At 47.4% G+C, this 13,302-nt stretch overlaps 1 protein-coding gene across 1 annotated transcript in view; it reads left to right on the top strand.

Moving 5' to 3' along the window:
- LOC144507660 (dynein axonemal heavy chain 3-like) overlaps nucleotides 1-13,302 on the top strand; it is a 459,789-nt gene that overhangs the window by 145,261 nt on the left and 301,226 nt on the right. Inside the window, exon 13 of the mRNA XM_078234817.1 lies at nucleotides 461-602. Within this exon, the coding sequence (XP_078090943.1) occupies nucleotides 461-602 (142 nt within the window). The remainder of the gene's footprint in view (nucleotides 1-460; nucleotides 603-13,302) is intronic.

Genomic DNA, 13,302 nt, shown 5'->3' with positions numbered 1-13,302 from the left:
ATTAAATTACTTCACACCGTCCAATTATTTTTAAATTAAAATTCTAAATTAAAAAAGAATGTAACAAAATTGAGCTTTCTAAATAGGAGATGTCAAAGTCGATGAAACAAAATGGTGATGGATGAGGGTGATATGATTTTGATCATTTACACTTGATGTCATTGGCTCTGTTCCTGCTGTTTTATTAGCAGAAGCCAGAAGAATATTGAAATAATCTACAATTGAAAGAGGAGATTCCTAATCTCCCGTGAAAGATAAAGGAGAGGTCCTGGTAAATTACCCAGACACTCATTGAAGATGTCTGTCTGCGCTGTTCATTTAATGAGTTTTTAGTTTGAAACCAATAACATCAATTACTATAAAACAAATCGAAACGGACAAATGAAAAGAGTCAATCTCTGCAGCTTGACGCAAATAAGTGAGCTATTTGCAGCATCCTTCAGCCTTGTTTTCCTTACAGGCCATCACTCAGAAGAATGGACTGTGTGACTTCCTGGAGAAAAGCAATAAGCAAATTGAAGATATTGTCACCCTGGTTCGGGGTAAGCTGACTAAAATGGCGAGAATAACCCTGGCTGCACTCATCACTGTCGATGTTCATGGTATGTGAAAGCTTTCCTTTACTGAATTCCATTTTACTCATCCCTTAATAACGTTAATATCCAGAGCACTTCTACCGGAGGAGAGATCTTCATAGCAGCAGGATTCTACTGCAGGGTGCAAGCAAGAATCTGGCAGAACCTTGGAGTCTGTTAGAACCATTGACTTTCTTACAATGTTTCCTAGCTCTCTCTTCCCGGCAGCGTGTCTCCCAACGGCATGGGAGGGGGCCCACCATTGGCTGGTGCTGGGATCGTGTGGTCCTGCCGTGTCAATGGGATTCTCCATTGAATCCAACCCTACCACTGGGAAATCCGCGATGGGAGTGCGTCGGCAGCGGGACTGGAAGATCCCGCCGGTGTGAATGGCTGGAAGATCTCACCCATTGTGTTTGGTCCCTGTCACAAACCTGGATGACCACACTCACAGTTCCATCCTCCTGATTGGCTGCTACGTCAGGTCAAACGAGGTTATTTGAGTTCTAGTTCACTAAAAGCGGAGCTCCTGACACACATTCTCACCATCACTGAGAACATCTCTTTCCACCTCTGTGACATTACCCGTCTCCACTCTTGTCCCAGCCACTGAAACCTTCATCACTTTACTACCTCCAAACTCAATATTCTCTCACCTCCCATCCTTTATTCACGTGAGCTAGAGCTCAGCAACCCCAATAACTGGGCCGGCACGGTGGCGCAGTGGTTGGGCGGCACGGTGGCGCAGTGGTTGGGTGGCACGGTGGCACAGTGGTTGGGCGGCACGGTGGCACAGTGGTTAGCGCTGCTGCCTCACAGCGCCAGGGACCCGGGTTCGCTTCCTGGCTTCGGTCACTGCCTGTGTAGAGTTTGCACGTTCTCCCCGTGTCTGCGTGGGTTTCCTCCCACAGTCCAAAGATGTGCAGGTTAGGTGGATTGGAATTGCTCAATTGCTCATAAAGTCTTTCCAGGGAGAACAACCCCAGTTAACCTAATCTCTCCTCATAGCCAAGACCCTCTATACCAGGCAACATCCTGGTAAACCTTCTCTGCACTCTCTCCAAAGCCTCCACGTCCTTCTGGTAGTGTGGCGACCAGAACTGAACACAGTATTCCAAATGTGGCCTAGCCATCGTTCTATACAGCTGCAACATCATATGCCAACTTTTATACTCTATGCCCCGTCCAATAAAGGCAAGCATGCCATATCCCTCTATGTAGGTTAGAGGGATTACCGGGGTAAATGTGTGGGGTTACGGGAATAGGGGATTGTGGATGGTGCAGACTCAATGGGCCGAATGGCCTCCTTCAACACTGTAAAGATTCTATGATTCTATGATCAAATGCCTGGTCAAAGAGATGGGTTTTAAGAAGCATCTTAAAGGAACAGTGAGAGAGAATAATGGGCACCTTTTAAAAGCTTTTACATTTTAAAAACTGACTTAGAACTGCCTCGTGTCCATCAACAAAACTAGTAAATAGCTCAGGATAGTTTTTATAGCCACTTTCAGTGATTCGCTTCAGAATCTGATTGGAAATACTTACTCTACGCGATAACCCCATTTTTAGCTGTTTACTAAATCTGTCTCTCATTACCCTGATTAAATATCGTAAGGAATACTTTAATATGTAAATTGTTTTCAGATTACATTCTAAATGCTTCGCGATATCACTGCTTCATGGAAGGTTTAGTTTGGTGAGATCCAAATGAATGGAAACCTGAACAAAAAATGCTTCTTAAAGACAGGCCGAACTTTCAGTGTAATTTACCTTTGGATCTTCAGTCACAGCCAGAGCGGAAACCCTGGGCTGGGACGTTTGATTGACATTCTCTGCCGATTGCAGATGCAAACACACATGACAAAGGAGGTCGGGCCAGGCGCGATACTCTTTATTTTGTAATAAGATGGTTCGAGTTTTAGCATCAGTTAGAATCAGTTCAACATTTTGAAGTATTTCCTTTGGAACAGTAAAGCAGCTTTCATTCCAGATTTAACCTTGATTACAACAGACATTTCTAATCGTGAACAAAAGATTGTGTGAAAAATCAATCTAGCAACGTAATTCTGCTGAAGGCCAGGTAACCATGGTAACTAAGCTGAGCCGGACACGTTGTTGACAGGTACCCAAGCCCAGTCAGTGTTGAGAATAAAGGTGAGGCTCTATGTGGAAACTGGACTATGCTGATTAATTAATTAGTGCTGACTAAAAATCCAATGAAACAGTGAATGATTAATTGTGTATATCCTCTGCAGAAACTGATTGGTTGTCGTTAATTAACTGAAATACACATCAACATTTCTTTGCAGATTTTGAGTGACTGAAATAGTCACAGAGTAAAGAAGTTAACACAATCTATCAATCTGTGATATTTACACTAAACACGGCACAGTTACTCAGGGTGCTCTTGTATCATGCTTCAACAGGGACATGAGAAGGAATAACAGATCCCTGAGATACATCTTACAATTGAGCTGTGTCAGCCATCGCACAGTTAGAATCACTCTCCCCCAGTTGGTGTCGCTCTCCCCCAGTTGGTATAGAAACATAGAAGATAGGAACAGGAGGAGGCCATTTGGCCCTTCGAGCCTGCTCTGCTATTTATTACGATCATGGCTGATCATCCAACTCAATAGCCTAATCCTGCTTTCTCCCCATAACCTTTGATCCCATTCACCACAAGTGCTATATCCGGCCGCCTCTTGAATACATTCAATGTTTTGGCATCAACTACTTCCTGTGGTAATGAATTCCACAGGCTCACCACTCTTGGGTGAAGAAATGTCTCCTCACCTCCGTCCTAAATAGTCTATCCCGAATTCTCAGGCTGTGAACCCTGGTTCTGGACACACCCACCATTGGGAATATCCTCCCTGCATCTACTTTGTCTAGACCTGTTAGAATTTTATAAGTCTCTATGAGATCCCCCCTCATTTGTCTGAACTCCAGCGAAAACAATCCTAACCTAGTCAATCTCTCCTCATACATCAGTCCCGCCAACCCTGGAATCAGCCTGGTAAACCTTCGCTGCACTCCCTCGAGAGCAAGAACATCCTTCCTCAGAAAAGGAGACCAAAACTGCACACAATATTCTAGATGTGGCCTCACCAAGGCCCTGTATAATTACAACAACACATCCCTGCTCCTGTACTTGAAACCTCTCGCAATGAAGGCCAACATACCATTTGCCTTCTTTACCGCCTGCTGCACCTACATGCTTACCTTCAGCAACTGGTGCACAAGGACACCCAGGTCCCGCTGCACACTCCCCTCTCCCAATTTACAGCCATTCAGGTAGTAATCTGTCGTCTTGTTTTTACTTCCAAAGTGAATAACCTCACATTTATCCAAATTATACTGCATCTGCCATTGATTTGCCCACTCGCCCAACCTGTCCAGATCATTCTGAAGGATCTCTGCACCCTCGTCACAGTTCACTCTCCTACCCAACTTGGTATCATCTGCAAACTTTGAGATGTTACATTTTGTTTCCTCATCCAAATCATTAAGATATATTTTGTGAATAGCTGGGGTCCCAGCACTGACTCTTGTGACACCCCACTAGGTACCGCCTGCCAATTTGAAAAGGACCCATTAATTCTTACTCTTTGTTTCCTCTCTGCCAGCCAGTTTTCTATCCACCTCAATACACTTCCCCCAATCCCATGCTCATTAATCGTGTTAGATAATCTCTTGTGCGGGACTTTGTCAAACGCTTTCTGAAAGTCCAAATATACCACATCTATTGGTTCCCCCTTGTCAACTCTACTGTTACATCTTCAAAGAATTCCAACAGATTTGTCAAGCATGATTTCCCCTTCATAAATCCATGCTGACTCTGTCTGATCCTGCCACTGCTTTCTAAATGCTCTGCTATAAAGTCCTTAATAATGGATTCGAGAATTTTCCCCACTACCGATGTTAAGCTTACTGGTCTATAATTCCCTGTTTTCTCTCTACCTCCCTTTTTGAATATTGGAGTGACATTAGCTACCCTCCAATCTGCAGAGACTGTTCCAGAGTCTATAGAAGCCAAGAAGATGACCACCAATGCATCCACTCTTTCTAGAGCCACTTTCTTAAGTACTCTGGGATGTAGATTATCAGGTCCTGGGGATTTATCCGCCTTCAGTCCCATCAATTTTCCCAGCACCATTTCTCTACTAATATTGACCTCCCTCAGTTCTTCCCTCTCACTAAATCTTGCATTCTCCAACATTTCTGGCATCTGATTTGTGTCCTCTTTTGTGAAGACAGAACCAAAGTATGTATTCAGTTGTTCGGCCATTTCTTTGCCCCCTATTACACATTCCCCCATTTCTGTCTATAGGGGACCTACATTTGTCTTCACCAACCTCTTTCTCTTCACATATGTATAGAAACTCTTGGTGTCAGTTTTGATGTTCTTTGCTGAATTCTAAACTGCTTCCAATCCTCAGATCTATTATTTTTCTTGGCCAATCTGTATGCTTCTTCCTTAGATCGGATACTCTCTCTAATTTCCTTTGTAAGCTATGGATTGGCCCTCTTTCCCATTTTGCTTTTGTACCAGACAGGAATAAACAGTTGCTGCAGTTCCCCCATGTATTTCTTGAATGTTTGCCATTGCCTATCCACTGTCATCCCTTTAAGTAACTTTCCCCAATCTATCAAGGCCAACTCATGCCTCATATCCTCATAATTTCCTTTATTAAGATTCAGCACCCTTGTCTCCGAATCAACTACTTCACTCTCCATCTAAAAACAATTCTATCATGTTATGGTTGCTCATTCCCAAGGGTTCTCGTACAGCTAGATTGACAATGATTCCCTTCTCATTACACAGTACCTAGTCTAAGATGGCCTGCTGTCTAGTTGGTTCCTCCACATATTGGTCAAGAAAACCATCCTGTATACACTCCAGGAATTCCTCCTCTACGGCATTGTGGCTAATTTGATTTGCCCAATCTATGTGCAGATTAAAATCACCCATGATCACTGATACTCCCTTATCACATGCATCTCTAATTTTGTGTTTCATGCCATTCCCAATATCACCACTGCAGTTTGGGGTTTATATATGACACCCACTAATGCTTTTTGCACCCTTAGTATTTCTCAACTCTACCCATACAGACTCCACGTTGTCAGAGCTAATATCCTTTCTCACTATTGTGTTAATTTCCTCTTTAACCAGCAGTGCCACTCCATCACCTTTTCCTTTATGCCTGTCATAGAAAACATAGAAACATAGAAACCCTACAGTACAGAAAGAGGCCATTCAGCCCATCGAGTCTGCACCGACCACAATCCCACCCAGGCCCTACCCCCATATCCCTACATATTTTACCCGCTAATCCGTCTAATCTACGCATCCCAGGACACGAAGGGGCAATTTTTAGCATGGCCAATCAACCTAACCCGCACATCTTTGGACTGTGGGAGGAAACCAGAGCACCCGTAGGAAACCCACGCAGACACGAGGAGAATGTGCAAACTCCACACAGACAGCGACCCAAGCCGGGAATCAAACCCAGGTCCCTGGAGCTGTGAAGCAGCAGTGATAACCACTGTGCTACCGTGTCCTTCCTAAATATTGAATATCCTGGGACATTCAATTCCCACCCCTGGTCACTCTGCAGCCATGTCTCTGTAATGCCAATTATATTGTACCCGTTTATATCTATCTGCACGATTAGTTCATCCACTTTATTGCAAATGCTCCGCGCATTAAGGCACAGAGCCTTTAAGCTTGTCTTTTTAACATTGTTTGTCTCGCTTCTAATATTTTTCTCTACAGCCCTGTTTGAACTTTGTCCTTGGTTTCTCTGCCTATCACTTTTCTTATTCCCTTTTCTACCTTTTGTTTTTGTTCTTGCTCCCTCCTTCTCTGACTCCTTACACAGGTTCCCATCCCCTTGGCATATTAATTTAAACCCTCCCCAACCACTCCAGCAAACACTCCCCCCGAGGACATCAGTCCCAGTCCTGCCCAGGTGTAACCCATCCAATTTGTACAGGTCCCACCTCCCCCAGAACCGGTCCCAATGCCCCAGGAATCTGAAACCCTCCCCCGACACAATTTCTTCAGCCACGTATTTATCCGATATATCCTGTCATTTCTACTCTGAGATCACTACCTTTGAGATCTGATTTCTTAACTTTCTTCCTAGCTCCCTGTAGTCTGCTTTTAGGACCTAATCCCCTTTTTTTACCTATGTCATTTTGTACCTATGTGTGCCACGACCACTGGCTGTTCACCCTCCCCCTCCAGAATGTCCTGTACCCGCTCCAAGACATCCTTGACCGTAGCACCAGGGAGGCAACATACCATCCTGGAGTCTCATTTGTGGCCACAGAAACTCCTGTCTGTTCCCCTTACAATTGAATCCCCTGTAACTATTTGTTGCCTCTTATCTGCCGCACAGTCTGTTTTAACCCTTATACGGTGGACAAATAACTACGAGTAGACGTCTTATTAGTACAACCAATATTTATTTAAACCCACACAATCAATCATCACCCACCCAACCAACGATAAGTTATCTTACAGGAAAATACTAAATTTCAAGTCAAATATAAGACTCAACTTTGCATGACTGGCGCGTACCCAAGCAGATATTGGCCTTTATCTGTGCGCTGGTCTCGGTCGTCCTCTGCGTAGTCTGGTCCTTTGGTCTGGTCTGGCACTCTGGCTCTGGTTTTCCTTCCCTCTCGGGTGTGGTGGCTCTCCTCGTGCTGGTCGTTGCTGGCGATGGTCACCGTTGTTGTAGCTCGCTTGTGGGGTCAGAGAGCGAGAGCGAGAGAGAGAGAGAGAGAGAGAGAGCGAAAGAAAGAGAGAGAGAGAGAGAGCGAGAGAGAGAGAGAGAGAGCTTCTACTGTTGTGCAGCAGCTTTTATCCCTCCTTGGTTTCGTGTCCTTTTGGGCAGTTTCCTGATTCCTGCCATCAACTGATCAGGGCTGGATCACCCTGATCGATAGGAGTCCAATCAGGTGCTGCCACACCGATCTCTGGGTGTGTCGCCAACAGCCATGCCTGTAGGTGCTGGGGGCACATAGAGTTCACACCTTCCCCCCAAACAATGGGCCACGGCGCCCTCATGTCTGGTACACAACCCAGTGTGACCAGAAAGTCTCTTTGATCCTGGAGATGACCCATATCCTGTGGATTCACACGTCCGGGTTGCAGCCGGTTTGTCTCTGTCTTTTAAACTGCAGCCTGTCATTATAGTTCTTGCCCAATTGTCCCAGAGTGCTTTATAAATCGCCATTTTAGATTGCCCGTTTGGCCACAGTCCCCCCCTTTGATCCTGAACGCGAAGCGTGATGGATCATAAACTCAGGACCAGTATCTGTCAGGAATTCCCCAGTCACTCAACAGTCAAGTAAGGCCCAGGTATTGGCATGCACAGTAATAACACACTCCTATAACTTATTCCAGAAGCTACAGACAACAACGCTCTAGAAATACAAACAATCACATATTCTAAGCACCATTATTACAATAAGTTAATTACCCACTAATGCGCGTTATCACACACGAGGCTTGAGATGCTCAAGGAAATAAAGGCTTTTATTTACTGTTACAATGAAGCTACCATGTATAGTACACGATCCCAGACTGAGGGGTCCCAGACAGAGCAGTGACCTGTATACCTCTCCCAGGAGGCGGAGCCCGACTGGGATGTACCATAATAACTATAATACAGGTGTAACAGCCCAACCCTAACCCCAACAGCAACAAGTAGAACAACCCATCCCTAACCCCAACAGCAACATATATACATACTCGTAGTACTGGCCAGACCCTGGCTCAATACTACCTAGTGGGAACCAACGATGGTTCACCACATTCACCCCTCCTTTGAAGACAAAGGCCGGCGGGGTACAAAAAAACAGAATAATTTGTCATCAGTCTATAAGTTCAGACGGTCAGGGGGACCGCACTGTCGTTGTGACCTCCTCAACACCGGTGATGACACCGGAGTAGGCACTCGCGGTGACGTTCTCCCCAAGGCGATGTCCAACGGTTCCTCCACAGTCTCACGGGCCGGCTGACCCCGAGGTGATGATAATCCGTTGAGTTCCAACACACCCTGAAGTGGTGACCATCTCCTGGACTCAGGCAAGCTGTACACGGGAGTAAAAGGGTTAAGTAATGGTCCCGATGCTGCCCGCGCCGTGTCAGGAGGGGAAACAATAGTTGGGGGGGTTCTAACAGGGGGTATGGGAGCGACAGGGGTTTCTACGTCCCCTGCTGGCGCCAGGTCTCGAATCGAGACCATGTCCTCTCGCCCGTCAGGGTATGTCACATAGGCATACTGAGGGTTGGCGTGGAGGAGATGGACCTGTTCGACCAACGGGTCGGACTTGCGGGCCCTTACATGTCGCCGCAGGAGGACAGGTCCTGAGTACGTCAACCAAGAATGGTAATGAGGTCCCAGAGGAAGACTTCCGAGGGAATGAAAACAGCCTCTCATGAGGAGTAGCGTTGGTTGCCGTACACAGGAGTGAGCGTATGGAATGGAGCGCATCAGGGAGCACCTCTTGCCAACGGGAGACTGGAAGGCTTTTTGACTTCAACGCCAGTAAGACAGCCTTCCAGACTGTAGCATTCTCACGTTCCACCTGTCCGTTACCCCTAGGGTTGTAGCTCGTGGTTCTACTAGAGGCAATCCCGTATGAGAGCAGGAATTACCTCAAGTCATCGCTCATGAACGACGAGCTCCTATCGCTGTGAATGTAGCAGGGGTACCCGAACAGAGTAAAAAGATCACGGAATGCCTTGATAACCGTGGCAGCGGATGTATCAGAACAGGGAATAACAAAAGGGAATCTCGAGTACTCATCAATGATGTTGAGGAAGTACACATTCCGATCTGTTGAGGGAAGGGGGCACTTAAAATCGACACTCAGTCTTTCGAAGGGATGAGTGGCCTTGACTAGTTGTGCCCGGTCAGGTCGGTAAAAGTGCGGTTTGCATTCCGCGCATACCCGACAACTTCTCGTTATGGACCTGACATCCTCCACCGAGTAGGGCAGATTGCGGGCTTTTACAAAGTGGTAGAGCCGAGTGACCCCAGGATGGCATAGGTCATTATGGAGAGCCTGCAAACGGTACTCCTGTATACTGGCGCATGTTCCACGCGACTGGGCATCCGAGGGCTCGTTGAGTTTCCCTGGACGATACATGATGTCGTAATTATAGGTGGAGAGTTCGATTCTCCACCTCAAGATCTTGTCGTTCTTGATCTTGCCCCGCAGCGTGTTATTGAACATGAACGCCACAGACCGCTGGTCCGTGATCAGGGTGAACCGTTTTCCTGCCAAGTAATGGCGCCAATGCCTGACGGCCTCCACAATGGCCTGGGCCTCCTTTTCCACCGCTGAATGTCGAATTTCGGGGCCTTGGAGGGTGCGGGAAAAAAAGGCGACGGGCCTGCCCGCCTGGTTAAGTGTGGCGGCCAGGGCGAAATCAGATGCATCGCTCTCCACCTGAAAGGGGATGGACTCATCAACAGCGTGCATCGTGGCTTACGCGATGTCGACTTTTAGTTTATCAAAGGCCAATCGAGCCTCTGGTGTTAGGGGAAAAGAGGTGGACTTGATGAGCGGACGGGCTTTGTCCGCGTAATTGGGAACACACTGTGCATAGTAAGAGAAGAAGCCTAAGCATCTTCTCGGTGCTTTTGCGCTAGTGGGCAGGGGAAGTTCAAGGAGGGGACGCATACGGTCTGGATCAGGGCCAATGACCCCGTTTTCCACCACGTATCCGAGGATGGCTAAACGGCGCGTACGAAACACCCACTTCTCCCTGTTGTAGGTCAGGTTCAGGCGAGATGCAGTGCGTAGGAACTTAAGGAGATTTGTGTCGTGGTCCTGCTGGTCATGGCCGCAGATGGTGACATTATCCAGGTACGGGAAAGTAGCCCGCAGTCCGTTATCGTCCACCATTCGGTCCATAGCACGCTGGAAGACCGAGACCCCATTGGTGACACCAAAAGGAACCCTGAGAAAGTGATACAAGCGACCATCCGCCTCAAAAGCCGTGTATTGTCGGTCCTCTGGGCGAATGGGGAGTTGGTGGTAGGCAGACTTGGGGTCTATGGTGGAGAACACCCGGTACTGCGCAATCTGGTTGACCATGTCAGATATGCGCGGGAGGGGATATGCATCCAGCTGCGTGTATCTATTAATGGTTTGACTATAGTCAATGACCATCCGGGGTTTGTTCCCACTCTTGACCACCACGACCTGCGCTCTCCATGGACTAGCGCTAGATTGTATGATCCCTTCCTTGAGGAGCCGCTGAACTTCAGATCAAATGAAGATCCGATCCTCAGCGCTGTAACGCCTACTCTTAGTCGCGATGGGCTTGCAGCCTGGCACAAGATTCTGGAACAGGGAGGGTGTGGTAATCTTCAGCGTCGAGAGGCTACAGGCGGGGCGCGTTGGGCAATTTGGAAGCTGCTGTTCTCCCACTGAAAGTGGAGAGAGTGGCCCACCGTACTGTAGGGTTACACTCTTCAAGTGGACCATGAAATTTAGTCTGAGGAGTATTGGCGCGCAAAGGTGCGGTAACACCAGGAGCTTGAAACGCTCGTAAACCGTGCCCTGCACTGTTAAATTTACCACGCAACTCCCTAGCACGGTGACAGGCCGGGACCTTGATGCCATAGAAATCGTCTGTTTGACAGGTTGGATCTGGAGGCCACACCGTTTCACAGCGTCTGGGTGAATAAAACTCTCAGTGCTCCCGCTGTCAAACAGACAATAAATCAAGTGTTTGTTTACCTGAATGTCCATCATAGACTTGTCGAGTCTGTGAGGCTTGGCCTGGTCCAGGATGATCGACGCCACCGTTGGTTCGTGAGCGCCACTGCAGGCAGCTGAGATAGATGAAGATGACCCCTGCTGGTCGTTCGCGGTCGGTGCCGACCAACATGGCTGCTCCCATAGGTCGCACGTGGGTGATGGCGCCAAAATCAGCGACCCCTGGTGGTCGCGCATCTCTTGCGACTCCGTCGACTGTAATGGCGTCGTCCTGGCCTCGTACATGGACGAAACCCTCGACGATGCCGACGACGAAGAACCGGACTCCGGGGAGTCGCAGGCCGCACTGCTGTTCCTGGAAGTAAGTTTGGATCGGCATACCTTCGAATAGTGCCCCTTCTTACCGCAGGCGGAGCACAACACAGCTTTAGCGGGACATCGCTGCTGAGTGTGCTTCACTCCCCCACAGAAGTAACACCGCGGGCCGCCTGGAGCTGCTGCCGTCGTCAGGCCCGAGTGTGGGCACGCCATCACGCAGCTTTTCGAACCCGAGGGACGAGGAGGGATCAGCGACTGCTCCTGCCACGTTGTCTCCACGTGGTCTTCGGGATACAATACTAGGCTTTTGGAGGCCGTCTCCAACATATCCGCTCGTTCTATCGACTTACTGAGATCAAGATTACCTTGCTCCAACAGTCTGAGTCGGATATAAGATGGTCCGATTCCCGCCACAAACGCATCTCGAGCGAGGTCGTTCATGTTCTGGTCTGCCGACACTGCTTTGCAGTTACAGCCCCTGGCTAGCTGTAGGAGCTCGTTCGCGTATTCTTCCGTCGTTTCGCCGGGCTGCCGTCGTCGAGTGGCTAAGAGGTATCGAGCATGCATCTCGTTTGGCGGTTTAATGTAACGCTTCTTAAGAAGCTCGAGGGCCCTTGTGTAGTCAGTGGCCGCACGGATCGCAAGATATACGGTGTCGCTTACCCTCGCGTGGAGGACCCGGAGTCTGTCGTCGTCTGTGGTGACCGCTGCGGAGGCTGCAAGGTAGTCCTCAAAACATTTCAACCAGTGGTCGAAGGTGTTAGAGGCGCCCGCCGCACGTGGATCCAGTGTAAGACGTTCGGGTTTTAACATTTGCTCCATACTCCGTATCGTTTTCTTTTTTTTTTAACGATGAGAGTTTAATTAATAGTAAATAAAATTGATGCGCGTTATCACACACGAGGCTTGAGATGCTCAAGGAAATAAAGGCTTTTATTTGCTGTTACAACGAAGCTACTAATTATATACACGATCCCAGACTGAGGGGTCCCAGACAGAGCAGTGACCTTTATACCTCTCCCAGGAGGCGGAGCCCGACTGGGATGTACCACAATAACTATAATACAGGTGTAACAGCCCAACCCTAACCCCAACAGCAACAAGTAGAACAACCCATCCCTAACCCCAACAGCAACATATATACATACTCGTAGTACTGGCCAGACCCTGGCTCAGTACTACCTAGTTGGAACCAATGATGGTTCACCTCACCCACAAATACAGACAATCACATATTCTGAACACCATTTTAGGTTCAGAGTTCTGCACAGGACAATAATAAATCATTGATACAGATGCAAAAGGGAAATAACATTTAAATTTGGATTTTGGAGGGTCATGCCGCAAAAGTGCTGAAGAGGTAGGTTTAACTCTCCAAAGTATTTGTTTTTTAAAAAAATGATCCAAATTTGCATAATAAACACTTTTGTCACAGTTACCATTTTAGATTTAAACTTCCACAGTCACAGCTCAAAATCTATCTCCTTCTAGCATACACATGCTATGTTCTTTTATGACCCAATTAACACAATGTAACCAAAGTACAAGTTAGAAGTAATTCAAATGATTTTCTACCAGTTTAACAAATCATAGAGGAAACTCCTCCATCATTCTGTCTACTTTACCAATTTTATTTATGAATAACATGATTTGCACA

Source organism: Mustelus asterias, chromosome 19 (assembly GCF_964213995.1).
Source record: "Mustelus asterias chromosome 19, sMusAst1.hap1.1, whole genome shotgun sequence".
Lineage (NCBI taxonomy): Eukaryota > Metazoa > Chordata > Chondrichthyes > Carcharhiniformes > Triakidae > Mustelus > Mustelus asterias.
Note: the sequence above shows the minus strand (reverse complement) of the source record. Positions and strands in the feature narration are given on the sequence as shown.